This window comes from Salmo salar, unplaced genomic scaffold (assembly GCF_965601325.2).
Source record: "Salmo salar unplaced genomic scaffold, fSalSal1 ptg000271l, whole genome shotgun sequence".
NCBI classification, from domain to species: Eukaryota; Metazoa; Chordata; class Actinopteri; order Salmoniformes; family Salmonidae; genus Salmo; species Salmo salar.
Genome location: NW_027675342.1, coordinates 11,171 through 25,105, shown reverse-complemented (window position 1 = coordinate 25,105; position 13,935 = coordinate 11,171). Strand labels below are relative to the sequence as shown.

The window sequence follows — 13,935 nt, the reverse complement described above, 5'->3', positions numbered from 1 at the left end:
CCCTTGGCTTTGGTGGTTTGGGGGGTTAGGGGGTTTGGGGGGTTTAGGGGTTTTGGTGGTTTGGGGGGTTAGGGGGTTTAGGGGGTTTGGGGGTTTAGGGGGTTTGGTGGTTTGGGGGGTTAGGGGGTTTGGGGGGTTTAGGGGTTTTGGTGGTTTGGGGGGTTAGGGGGTTTGGGGGGTTTAGGGGTTTTGGTGGTTTGGGGGGTTAGGGGGTTTGGGGGGTTTAGGGGTTTTGGGGGTTTAGGGGTTTGGGGGGTTTAGGGGTTTGGGGGGTTTGAGGGGTTTGGGGGGTTTGAGTGAATCGTTGATGTTGTTATTAGTTCCTGACTGCAGTATGAGGTTTCCTTTGTCTTCACATCATAAACTATTCTGGCCAGTATTTATTCAACATAATGATGGTAGACAGTAATACAGCCTCCTCATGTAGACAGTAATACAGCCTCATCATGTAGACAGTAATACAGCCTCATCATGGTAGACAGTAATACAGCCTCATCATGTGGACAGTAATACAGCCTCATCATGGTAGACAGTAATACAGCCTCATCATGTAGACAGTAATACAGCCTCATCATGTAGTCAGTAATACAGCCTCATCATGGTAGACAGTAATACAGCCTCATCATGTGGACAGTAATACAGCCTCATCATGTAGACAGTAATACAGCCTCATCATGTGGACAGTAATACAGCCTCATCATGGTAGTCAGTAATACAGCCTCATCATGGTAGACAGTAATACAGCCTCATCATGTGGACAGTAATACAGCCTCATCATGGTAGACAGTAATACAGCCTCATCATGTAGACAGTAATACAGCCTCATCATGTAGTCAGTAATACAGCCTCATCATGGTAGACAGTAATACAGCCTCATCATGTGGACAGTAATACAGCCTCATCATGTGGACAGTAATACAGCCTCATCATGTAGACAGTAATACAGCCTCATCATGTGGACAGTAATACAGCCTCATCATGTAGACAGTAATACAGCCTCATCATGTAGACAGTAATACAGCCTCATCATGTAGACAGTAATACAGCCTCATCATGTAGACAGTAATACAGCCTCATCATGTAGACAGTGATACAGCCTCATCATGTAGTCAGTAATACAGCCTCATCATGTAGACAGTAATACAGCCTCATCATGTAGACAGTAAAACAGCCTCATCATGGTAGACAGTAATACAGCCTCATCATGTGGACAGTAATACAGCCTCATCATGTGGACAGTAATACAGCCTCATCATGTAGACAGTAATACAGCCTCATCATGTGGACAGTAATACAGCCTCATCATGTGGACAGTAATACAGCCTCATCATGTAGACAGTAATACAGCCTCATCATGTAGACAGTAATACAGCCTCATCATGTAGACAGTGATACAGCCTCATCATGTAGTCAGTAATACAGCCTCCTCATGTAGACAGTAATACAGCCTCATCATGTAGACAGTAATACAGCCTCATCATGTAGACAGTAATACAGCCTCATCATGTAGACAGTAATACAGCCTCATCATGTAGACAGTAATACAGCCTCATCATGTAGACAGTGATACAGCCTCATCATGTAGACAGTAATACAGCCTCATCATGTAGACAGTAATACAGCCTCATCATGTGGACAGTAATACAGCCTCATCATGTGGACAGTAATACAGCCTCATCATGTAGACAGTAATACAGCCTCATCATGTAGACAGTAATACAGCCTCATCATGTAGACAGTAATACAGCCTCATCATGGTAGACAGTAATACAGCCTCATCATGTAGACAGTAATACAGCCTCATCATGTGGACAGTAATACAGCCTCATCATGGTAGACAGTAATACAGCCTCATCATGGTAGTCAGTAATACAGCCTCATCATGTAGACAGTAAAACAGCCTCATCATGGTAGACAGTAATACAGCCTCATCATGTAGACAGTAATACAGCCTCATCATGGTAGTCAGTAATACAGCCTCATCATGTAGACAGTAATACAGCCTCATCATGTAGACAGTGATACAGCCTCATCATGGTAGTCAGTAATACAGCCTCATCATGGTAGTCAGTAATACAGCCTCATCATGGTAGTCAGTAATACAGCCTCATCATGTAGACAGTAATACAGCCTCATCATGTAGTCAGTAATACAGCCTCATCATGTAGTCAGTAATACAGCCTCATCATGTAGACAGTAATACAGCCTCATCATGTGGACAGTAATACAGCCTCATCATGGTAGACAGTAATACAGCCTCATCAGTAGTTCACGATGTGTAAAGACTTTCAAAGAAATTCAGTAACTCCTACTTCCAGGACACAGAGAAACCTTCAGTAGTCTTTATAACGAGGACTACAAGCTTCTTCCTGTCCTTCTGTTGTGCCACAAATGTCTCATTCAAGTCAAAGCTTTGCCCTAGTAATTAACATTAAAACACTCAACGTTAAATGTATAGTTCAAGCTGTGAGAGTGTTTTCAGCAGGATGTTTAACTCTGTGGTCTGAGATGTGAAGTGGACCAGTCACAGGAAGTCCCTGTAAAGATGGTCCCCAAGTCTGCTCTTTGGGGGTGTTTTATTTTCTGTCAGGTGATATTATACCTGTAAAAGGTGCTGGAGGCTCTACACATATTTACACCTGACTGTCAGTACCTGTCATGTTATCTGCTCGTCTCAGTACCATGGTAACCTACTGAGGTAGACTGCTTTAGGAGCCAAGTCATCAGGTCTCAGCCAACCAGGTGTGAGACTGGGTCAGTCTCCCTGGTGCTGTGACCCCGTGACCCCGAGCACAGAGTTGATGAACAGCTGCAGGGGTTGTTATGGGAGATGAAGAGGTCAAAGGGGAAAGAGGAGGTTCAGTGAACTACACTAGATGGCATTTATATGATTTACAATCAATCTAAAACATAATACAGTAATAATATATATCTCTGTACTTCATCTGGGCAGGAAGATTCTCAAAGCCTCAACAGAAGTGTGAGTGACGGCGTCTACCTAGTTACAGCTGAGTAAGGATGAAACAAGTGACCTGATTGGTCATATTGTTCAGGAAGCTGCTGCAGGGAAAAGGTTGCTTCCCTCCAGTGAAGGTTCACACCAGTCAGAGCTGTTCAGCTTAGTCCTCCTGTCTCTCTGTTGTCTGAACATGAAGACCTCTGTGATTGTCCTCATCCTCTGCTGGCAGGTGTATGCAGAACACAAAGGTAAGGAAATAGTATTAAGTTGATGAGGGAAAGAAAATAATATAATATATGACCAAAAACTTCCTTACGAGAGCTTCTAATGTTTAAAATGGATAATATTGACCCCTGTGTGACTGAATTAACACATTAGTGAAGCTCCTTGGTTATGGACTATTAGGGTTAGACCAGGGACAGGGGTGGTGGGTTAGTTAGTGGCTAGTTAACAGTGATAGTTAGTTGAACATCATAAACCTCCTGTAGTGGTTTAAACAAATATAGTATTACCACATTATTCTGTCACTAATACAAACATTGAAGGGTTAAAGGATGTGTTCATGCTGGTAAAGAATGAGAGGAATATGTTATTAAATGTTATTAAATGTTATTAAATATTATTAAATGTTATTAAATAATGTGGCTGAACATCACAGCGATGAGCCTCCAGATGTAATATACTAACAGTGTGTTTTATTGGGTTTCTTTTCTCAGTTCTGCATATTGATTTAGTTATTACTGGATGCAGTGATTCAGATGGAGTGGACATGTATGGACTGGATGGGGAAGAGATGTGGTACGCAGACTTCAACAAGGGGGAGGGAGTGGTGGCCCTGCCTCCGTTTGCAGATCCATTTACCTTCCATGGAGCTTATGAAGGGGCTGTAGGTAACCAGGGGGTATGCAAAGCAAACCTGGCCGTAAACATAAAAGCTTACAAGAACCCAGAAGAGAAAATAGGTAAGAGAGAGAAGTAATTTAGAGTGAATGAATAGGATTAAAGTAGTAAATAGTCACCTCACTATAACCTGTCATAACCTCTGTGGAGCTCCACTATGATCAGTTTTAACGTTACTACAACAAGCCTGATCAACGCTCCAATACACTACAGACTAATGTCATGTGACCTAATGCAGATGGAACAGTGTTTCAGCCCAAAGCGATGACAACACAACCAGGAAGTATGAATGTTAAATGTGTTTCCATAGACCCTCCTCACAGCAGCATCTACCCCCGGGACGATGTGGACCTGGGGGTGGAGAACACCCTCATCTGCCATGTCAGCGGGTTCCACCCTGCACCTGTCCGAGTCAGGTGGACCAGGAACAATCAGAACCTGACAGAGGGAGTACGTCTCAGCACCCCCTACCCCAACGCTGATTTCACCCTCAACCAGTTCTCCAGTCTGCCCTTCACCCCAGAGGAGGGAGACATCTATGGCTGTACTGTGGAGCACAAGGGCCTCGCTGAGCCCCTGACTCGGATCTGGGGTGAGACGACGCAGCACGTTTAGTCTGCAGTACTTTCACTGCTTATGAATATTCTAGTGTCACAAATTCATAGTTTTAGTCATTTGCAATTGATAAAATGAGCTTGAAAACATCAGTTCATCGCTTGATGTTCTTCCTCTGTGTGTGTGTGTGTGTGTGTGTGTGTGTGTGTGTGTGTGTGTGTGTGTGTGTGTGTGTGTGTGTGTGTGTGTGTGTGTGTGTGTGAGTGTGTGTGTGTGTGTGTGTGTGTGTGTGTGTGTGTGTGTGTGTGTGTGTGTATCCACAGAGCCTGAGGTGATCCAGCCCAGTGTGGGTCCTGCTGTGTTCTGTGGAGTGGGTCTGACTGTGGGGCTGCTGGGAGTGGCTGCCGGAACATTCTTCCTCATCAAAGGGAACCAGTGTAACTGAGACTACAGCTGTCAGAGCGTCATGACAAATCTGTATAAATACAGAGGACCTCACCATCATTTAGACTGTCTTTGTTAAAACTGTGTATATAGAGTGTAGATGGCAAAGAGGAAAGTGAGGTTAAACTACAGATAATATAGTTTCAGGAGGGGTTGTAAGGGGTTATGAGGGGTTATGAGGGGTCATGAGGGGTCATGAGGGGTTATGAGGGGTTAAAAGGGGTTATAAGGGGTTATGAGGGGTCATGAGGGGTTATGAGGGGTTATGAGGTGTTATGAGGGGTTATGAGGGGTTATGTACATGACGTGTACTGGAGATGTATCCTGTTTGGCCCCTTCAGAGGTAGAGCATAACAATAGTCTGATATAGTAAAGATTTCAGCAGTCTGCTAATTATTATTACAATCATTTCATATAACTAATATCATTAAGTTGACTTAGTAATATACAGTTTTATATAATTACATAAACTGTTAATACAATCACCCAGCATGTTTATGTTTACTGTTGATCCTCGGGGTCTCTGTAGTCATGCTGCTGAATAAATCATTTTTAATTACGTTAACTTGGTTGTCAGTCATCACTAATTACAGACGTCACTGAGTGCTCAGGGTTGTGGTGTGTTACAAACTGCTGACAGACACAGGACCCAACCTGGCCACCCTAATGAGGAAGAGGGAGGTAAACTGGGAATTAGCTCCACAAATTGATGTATGCCGGGGGTACGAGTGTACGTCCAGTTTGAGTTATAGTTGGTGTTGGTCCATTTTTAACCTTATATGTTTTTATTAAAGCTTATTAGCCCTGAAACCCCCTGGTCTCTGTCTTCTGGTCCCACTGTCACATGTGACCCCTCCCCCACCTACCTATGGCCACAGCTCATTCCACTGAGTCTATTGGATGTAAATGTACAGATAAACATCCACCCACAACAGTTTGGAATGAATAAACTAGCATTATGGGACAGAATGAAACTTCTGTGATCTGCCACATGTTAAAACAATAACCAGGCCATTCCACATGTTGAGTGCCTTTTATGTCCAGGTGACGTTTGTACATTTTGATAAAACACTCATGGACATTAATATGGAGTTGGTCCCCCCTTTGCTGCTATAACAGCCTCCACTCTTCTGGAAAGTCTTTCCACTGGATGTTGGAACATTGCTGCAGGGACTTGCTTCCGTTCAGCCACAAGAGTATTAGTGAGGTCGGGCACTGATGTTGGGCGATTAGGCCTGGCTCGCAGTCAGCGTTCCAATTCATCCCAAAGGTGTTCGATGGGGTTGAGGTCAGGGCTCTGTGCAGGCCCTTCCCCAAACTGTTGCCACAAAGTTGGAAGCACAGAAATGGTCTAGAATGTCATTGCATGCTGTAGCGTTAAGATTTCCCTTCACTGGAACTAAGGGGCCTGAACCATGATAAACAGCCCCAGACCATTATTCCTCCTCCACCAAACATTATAGTTGGCACTATGCATTGGGGCAGGTAACGTTTTCCTGACATAGACCAAACCCAGATCCGTCTGTCAGACTGCCAGATAGTGAAGCGTGATTCATCACTTCAGAGAACGCTTTTCCACTGCTCCAGAGTCCAATGGCGGCGAGCTTTACACCACTCCAGCTAACGCTTGGCATTGCACATGGCGAGCTGAGACTTGTGTGTGGCTGCTCGGCCGTGGAAACCCATTTCAACTGAAGAAAGATGCTCTTCAGCACTCAGTGGTCCCGTTCTGTGAGCTTGCGTGGCCTACCACTTTGCAGCTGAGCCGTTGTTGATCCTAGACGTTTTCCACTTCACAATAACAGCACTTACTGTTGACCGGGGCAGAAATTTGACGAACTGACTTGTTGGAAAGGTGGCATCCTATGACGGTGCCACGTTGAAAGTCACTGAGCTCTTCAGTAAGGCCATTCTACTGCCAATGTTAGGCTATGGAGATTGCATGGCGGTGTGCTCGATTTTATACACCTGTCAGTAACAGGTGTGGCTGAAATAGCAGAATCCACTAATATGAAGGGTGTCCACATACTTTGTATATATAGTGTCTAGCAGTGTGTTTCATTTAAATAAATGTGCTGTTTTCTCTGATAATCCCCATTTTGACCTGTTCCACTTCTAGGAAGATGTTAACCCAAAATGTCCCCAGGTTTTCAGCATCATTATAAAGCCCTAGTCTGGAGATTATTGTTACTGTACTTTTTGTATGAAAAAGGAAGATAGGAACTCTCCAAGTTCCACATTTTATCTGGTCCCACAAGGCATTGCCTGCGTAGCTCCACAAGGTGAAAATCAGAGAAAAGTAAAAGTCTGGACCGACCTGTTTAAGGTGTGTTTTATTCAATATAACGTGACGGGTCGAAGCTCGGGGAAGCGCCTCCCTTTCTGAGCAGCCAGTGTAGAGGTCACAATATATCGTTTCATACACATTTTCTACTTCTTTAATTTAAACGTTTTTAAATGTTGTCAGGGTATTTGGACTCTTAGCCTGGTGATATTGAACAGTTTGATACAATTTAGCTACATAATATTACAAAATCTTCCAAGGGACAGTTTAACCCTTTTTATATAAGGTCATCTTGTGGGGTCTAAATCAAATGTAATTAAATGTTATGTTATATAATATTTACATGGTTAGCAGATGTTATTGCGAGGGTGGGGTCTGCCTGGTAACATGTGACGCTGTGTGTCTGCAGCAGATGATTGGCCCATTTCCTCAACAGATAAATAATTTCCTCTGAGCTGCTGCCTTCAGTTCAGTCTCACCCAGCAGAGGAACATGTCGATGTCTATCTTCTGCGTTTCCCTGACCCTGGTTTTGTCCATATTCTCTGGAACAGGTAAGTTGAGAACAAACAAATAGTTTGTTGATCATGTCTGAGTTGTTGTTATTATTATTTGTACATGTTCAACTTCACCTGAAGGACTGATATTATAAGTAATTCTGAAATATTCAATAATTTGCTGAAGAATCTTCATCTCCCAGAAGTTGTTCTCTCTGACAGTTAATCTGACAAAACAATGATCTGTATTATGTTTTCCTTCCAGATGGATATTTTGAACAGGTTGTGAGACAGTGCCGATACTCCTCAAAGGACCTGCAGGGTATAGAGTTTATAGACTCTTATGTTTTCAATAAGGCTGAATATGTCAGATTCAACAGCACTGTGGGGAAGTATGTTGGATACACTGAGCTGGGAGTGAAGAATGCAGAAGCCTGGAACAAAGGTCCTGAGCTGGCTGTAGAGCTAGGGGAGCTGGAGCGTTTCTGTAAGCATAACGCTGCTATCTACTACAGTGCCATACTGGACAAGACAGGTGAGCAGGGCTCCTTACCACCACTGTCCTCTGACTGAGGAAGACATTTACTATTTCATTCAGAATAATGTTATATAGAGATCTGTCTGATGAAGATAATGGTGGAGATTAATTAATATATTTATCTAGACTGAAGGTAAACACTTAAAACAGGATTTTTATCTAAATTGGATGGATGAATAACGTGTTTTTTCTTCAATAGTTTTATAGCTGCAACTATATTTAAACACTGAGTTATATCTGAAAACACAATATTAACAGATAACATTACAGTATGACCAGTCAGCTATGTAGTGACATTACAGTATGACCAGTCAGCTATGTAGTGACATTACAGTAGGACTAGTCAGCTATGTAGTGACATTACAGTAGGACTAGTCAGCTATGTAGTGACATTAAAGTATGACCAGTCAGCTATGTAGTGACATTACAGTATGACCAGTCAGCTATGTAGTGACATTAAAGTATGACCAGTCAGCTATGTAGTGACATTACAGTATGACCAGTCAGCTATGTAGTGACATTACAGTATGACCAGTCAGCTATGTAGTGACATTACAGTATGACCGGTCAGCTATGTAGTGACATTACAGTATGACCAGTCAGCTATGTAGTGACATTACAGTATGACTAGTCAGCTATGTAGTGACATTACAGTATGACCAGTCAGCTATGTAGTGTCATTACAGTAGGACCAGTCAGCTATGTAGTGTCATTACAGTATGACCAGTCAGCTATGTAGTGACATTACAGTAGGACCAGTCAGCTATGTAGTGACATTACAGTAGGAACAGTCAGCTATGTAGTGACATTACAGTAGGACCAGTCAGCTATGTAGTGACATTACAGTAGGACTAGTCAGCTATGTAGTGACATTACAGTATGACCAGTCAGCTATGTAGTGACATTACAGTAGGACTAGTCAGCTATGTAGTGACATTACAGTAGGACTAGTCAGCTATGTAGTGACATTACAGTATGACCAGTCAGCTATGTAGTGACATTACAGTAGGACTAGTCAGCTATGTAGTGACATTACAGTAGGACTAGTCAGCTATGTAGTGACATTACAGCAGGACTAGTCAGCTATGTAGTGACATTACAGTAGGACTAGTCAGCTATGTAGTGACATTACAGTAGGACTAGTCAGCTATGTAGTGACATTACAGTAGGACTAGTCAGCTATGTAGTGACATTACAGTATGACTAGTCAGCTATGTAGTGACATTACAGTATGACCAGTCAGTATGATATACATTACAGTATGATATACATCCAATAATATATGGTGAACTATGGAATATATGATAAACATCCAATAATATACAGTGAACTATGGAATATATGATAAACATCCAATAATATATGGTGAACTATGGAATATATGATAAACATCCAATAATATATGGTGAACTATGGAATATATGATAAACATCCAATAATATATGGTGAACTATGGAATATATGATAAACATCCAATAATATATGGTGAACTATGCTGACATGTTTCTGTTTCCTCCGTTAGTTGAGCCCCATGTCAGACTGAGCTCAGTGGCTCCCCCCAGTGGCAGACACCCTGCCATGCTGATGTGCAGCGCCTACGACTTCTACCCCAAACCAATCAGAGTGACCTGGCTGAGGGACGGACGTGAGGTGAAGTCTGATGTGACCTCCACTGAGGAGCTGGCTAACGGGGACTGGTACTACCAGATCCACTCCCACCTGGAGTACACACCCAGGTCTGGAGAGAAGATCTCCTGCATGGTGGAGCACATCAGCCTCACTGAGCCCATGGTGTATCACTGGGGTAAGGGGGGATACTGGGGTAATGGGGGATACTGGGGTAATGGGGGATACTGGGGTAATGGGGGATACTGGGGTAATGGGGGATACTGGGGTAAGGGGGGATACTGGGGTAATGGGGGATACTGGGGTAATGGGGTGATACTGGGGTAATGGGGGATACTGGGGTAATGGGGGATACTGGGGTAAGGGGGGATACTGGGGTAATGGGGGGATACTGGGGTAAGGGGGGTAATGGGGTAATGGGAATATACTGGGGTAATGGGGGGATACTGGGGTAATGGGGTGATACTGGGGGGATACTGGGGTAATGGGGTGATACTGGTTTGGATACTGGGGTAATGGGGTGATACTGGGGGGATACTGGGGTAATGGGGGATTCTGGGGTAATGGGGGATACTGGGGTAATGGGGGGTTACTGGGGTAATGGGGCGTAATGGGGTGATACTGGGGTAATGGGGGGATACTGGGGTAATGGGGTGATACTGGGGTAATGGGGTGATACTGGGGTAATGGGGTGATACTGGGGTAATGGGGGGATACTGGGGTAATGGGGTGATACTGGGGTAATGGGGGGATACTGGGGTAATGGGGTGATACTGGGGTAATGGGGGATACTGGGGTAATGGGGATACTGGGGGGGTAATGGGGTGATACTGGGGTAATTGGGTGATACTGGGGTAATGGGGTGTGAGATTGGGGTAAGGGTGTGAGAGTGTGGGGTTAGAGTGGGGTAAGTGTGTGAGAGTGGGGTAAGGGTGAGAGTGTGGGGTAATGGGGTGAGAGTGGGGTAAGGGTCTGAGAGTGGGGTAATGGGGTGAGAGTGGGGTAAGGGTGTGAGAGTGGGGTAAGGGTGTGAGAGTGGGGTAAGGGTGTGAGAGTGGGGTAAGGGGTGAGAGTGGGGTAAGGGTGTGAGAGTGGGGTAATGAGGTGAGAGTGTGGGGTAAGTGTGTGAGAGTGGGGTAATGGTGTGAGAGTGGGGTAATGGTGAGAGTGTGGGGTAATGGGGTGAGAGTGGGGTAAGGGTATGAGAGTGGGGTAATGGGGTGAGAGTGGGGTAAGGGTGTGAGAGTGGGGTAAGGGTGTGAGAGTGGGGTAAGGGTGTGAGAGTGGGGTAGTGGGGTGTGAGTGGGGTAAGGGTGTGAGAGTGGGGTAATGGTGTGAGAGTGGGGTAAGGGTGTGAGAGTGGGGTAATGGGCTGAGAGTGGGGTAAGGGTGTGAGAGGGGGGTAAGGGTGTGAGAGTGGGGTAATGGGGTGATACTGGGGTAATGGGGTGATACTGGGGTAATGGGGTGTGAGGTAAGGGTGGTATACATGCTGTGTGTGTATTTAATAGAATACTGATATTGAATCCCAGTAATATTGATGAATGATCCTCTCTCTGACAGACCCGTCCCTGCCTGAGGCTGAGAGGAATAAGATAGCCATCGGTGCGTCTGGTCTGGTGCTGGGAGCCATCTTAGCCTTGGCAGGACTCATCTACTACAAGAAGAAGTCTTCTGGTGAGGTCATCAGTGTGTAGATAACATAGATATATAAACTCTAGAGAGGACACAGGGCTTTATAACAGGACAGTAGTGTTATACAGCACATGGAAGGAATGATGACAACTTGATGTAATAGTGAATAGAACAGAATATGGGATGGTGTTCATCAATATGTGAATGTTATAATGATTCATATTCTCTCTGTCTCTCTCCCTCTCTCTGTCTCTCTCTCTGTCTCTCTCTCTGTCTCTCTGTCCCTCTCTCTGTCTCTCTCTCTGTCTCTGTCTCTCTCTCTGTCTCTCTGTCTCTCTCTCTGTCCCTCTCTCTGTCTCTCTCTCTGTCTCTCTGTCTCTCTCTCTGTCTCTCTGTCTCTCTCTCTGTCCCTCTCTCTGTCTCTCTCTCTATCTCTCTGTCTCTCTGTCTTTCTCTCTGTCTCTCTCCCTCTCTCTGTCTCTCTCTCTGTCTCTCTCTCGGTCTCTCTCTCTGTCTCTCTCTCTGTCTCTCTCTCTGTCTCTCTCTCTGTCTTTCTCTCTGTCTCTCTCCCTCTCTCTGTCTCTCTCTCTGTCTCTCTCTCTGTCTCTCTCTCTGTCTTTCTCTCTGTCTCTCTCCCTCTCTCTGTCTCTCTCTCTGTCTCTCTCTCTGTCTCTCTCTCTGTCTTTCTCTCTGTCTCTCTCTGTCTCTCATAACAGGGGTGCTGTAGTACTAAGGTGAGAGTCCTGTTCTGATGAATTCCCAGTTACAGTGTCTCATGTTAAAGATGTCATTATAGTCATTTATCTCTCTACCTGTTTACTGTATTTCAGGCTTGAAGACACGTTGCTGAATCTGCAGCAGAAATGGATCCTAAATGAGATGTTCTCGCCTGTTATGAATCAGTGTTCCTGATTGGACGTTACTGCTGGACTGTTTAACTGGACATGAATCAATACTTTCTTAATGAAGCATATTGTTGGTAACATATATTATCCTTTCACCTTTCATATTAATCCATTAACAACTATAGGCTTGATAGTATTTAGACAGTTGTTTATTAATAGATGTGGTAGAGATCTGCTATAACACAGTAAGTTATTCTAGGGGTTATTTACCTGCTGAACTGTTGTCTTTTCACTAACAAATAACACACCTGTTCTTAAAGGAACAGCGGAATATGTTCAGTAAATGGTGAAAATACTGTGGTAAAACAGGTTTTGAGAGACGCTGGTTAATGAGAATAGATTCAGTCTTTGATTTCATTTCTTCATGTTTTAGACTTTAAAAGTCCCCTGTACTGCCATCACCTCTGGAAGTAACCTCCTTCATGTCTCATTCATAATGTCTATATGGTTTCAGCACCCTTCATTTTCTGCTCTGTAATGGTTGTCTTGTCTTCTATATAACTGGGACATATTTTAGACGTTCCTCTGATTTGGTACAAGCTTTTCAATAAACCATTAAACATGTCGTGATGCAGTCTGTTTACTAGGCTGGTTGATGTTTTCTTGGTGTCTGAGGCCAAATGACGGTGGCCTTGAACAAGTCGTGTATCGGCCACTTCCCTGTGGTTGGTGTGACGTCCTGAATCCTACATCGATCTCTTTCTCCTATAAACTCCTGTAGATCTGAAGGATCCAGGTTTAAACGGTGGTCATTACCTCAGCTGCCTTCTGATTGGGTATCACGTACGACCACAGGGACCAGGGGGATGTCATGAACAGTAGAAAGGCTTTGTTATAGACTTATTTATTGATTTATTTATTTCACCTTTATTTAACCAGGTAGGCTAGTTGAGAACAAGTTCTCATTTACAACTGCGACCTGGCCAAGATAAAGCAAAGCAGTTTGACACACATAACAACACAGAGTTACACATGGAGTAAAACAAACATACAGTCAATAATACAGTAGAACAATAAGTCTAAATACAATGTGAGCAAATGAGTTGAGATAAGGGAGGTAAAGGCAAAAAAGGCCATGGTGGCGAAGTACATACAATATAGCAAGTAGAACACTGGAAGTACAAATATAAATAATAACTTCTGCTGTTCACGACTATAGGCCACATTTACATAATATGCTAATCCAGTTATTGTTGACATCTCAACATTGACCTGCTTTTGAACATATTATTGACATGTACAGTATATTGCATGTCAACTGTACATATAAAGTGCAAACCTGGGTTTAACCTGCTCTATACAACACAGGGGCAGGAGCCATCAGTCCTGAGTCTGCAGAGAGACTGACCACCATTTAATGTGGTGACCCACCTAAAGGCTCTCAAATGTTCTTTACTAGATAATAAAAACATGTTTCTAGTCTGGTCTGGAGCTACAGCCCAGTGAGAATGACCTGGGAAACCCTGGGTTACAACTCCTCATATCTTTACATATTACACACAGAGAGAGAGAGAGAGAGAGAGAGAGAGAGAGGTACGAGGACCACAGGACCCAGAAACTGCTGTCTACTTGCTGCTTACTACATCCATCCTG

General features: G+C 43.9%; 2 protein-coding genes across 2 annotated transcripts; both read left to right on the top strand.

Annotated features, from left to right (window-relative positions):
* The first annotated feature begins 2,978 nt into the window (after positions 1-2,978).
* LOC106565699 (H-2 class II histocompatibility antigen, A-U alpha chain) lies at positions 2,979-5,423 on the top strand. The gene is made up of 4 exons (XM_082971368.1): positions 2,979-3,207; positions 3,676-3,921; positions 4,170-4,451; positions 4,738-5,423. Exons 1-4 carry the CDS (start codon positions 3,150-3,152, stop codon positions 4,857-4,859), a joined length of 708 nt encoding a protein of 235 aa, XP_082827494.1. The 5' UTR covers positions 2,979-3,149; the 3' UTR covers positions 4,860-5,423.
* Positions 5,424-7,405: 1,982 nt separating this feature from the next.
* Positions 7,406-12,907, top strand: LOC145867306 (H-2 class II histocompatibility antigen, I-E beta chain-like). Its single transcript, XM_082971367.1, has 6 exons — positions 7,406-7,695; positions 7,904-8,173; positions 9,699-9,980; positions 11,366-11,479; positions 12,154-12,171; positions 12,268-12,907. Exons 1-5 carry the CDS (start codon positions 7,635-7,637, stop codon positions 12,162-12,164), a joined length of 738 nt encoding a protein of 245 aa, XP_082827493.1. The 5' UTR covers positions 7,406-7,634; the 3' UTR covers positions 12,165-12,171; positions 12,268-12,907.
* The last annotated feature ends 1,028 nt before the right edge of the window (positions 12,908-13,935 follow it).

Bases quoted from the DNA above. Each gene is read 5' to 3' on its own strand.
- LOC106565699 (XM_082971368.1), top strand. From the start codon at position 3,150: ATGAAGACCTCTGTGATTGTCCTCATCCTCTGCTGGCAGGTGTATGCA. The intron at 3,922-4,169 runs GTAAGAGAGAGA...GTGTTTCCATAG, and splicing joins GAACCCAGAAGAGAAAATAG to ACCCTCCTCACAGCAGCATC. The intron at 4,452-4,737 runs GTGAGACGACGC...GTGTATCCACAG, and splicing joins GCCCCTGACTCGGATCTGGG to AGCCTGAGGTGATCCAGCCC.
- LOC145867306 (XM_082971367.1), top strand. From the start codon at position 7,635: ATGTCGATGTCTATCTTCTGCGTTTCCCTGACCCTGGTTTTGTCCATA. The intron at 8,174-9,698 runs GTGAGCAGGGCT...TTCCTCCGTTAG, and splicing joins TGCCATACTGGACAAGACAG to TTGAGCCCCATGTCAGACTG. The intron at 9,981-11,365 runs GTAAGGGGGGAT...TCTCTCTGACAG, and splicing joins GCCCATGGTGTATCACTGGG to ACCCGTCCCTGCCTGAGGCT.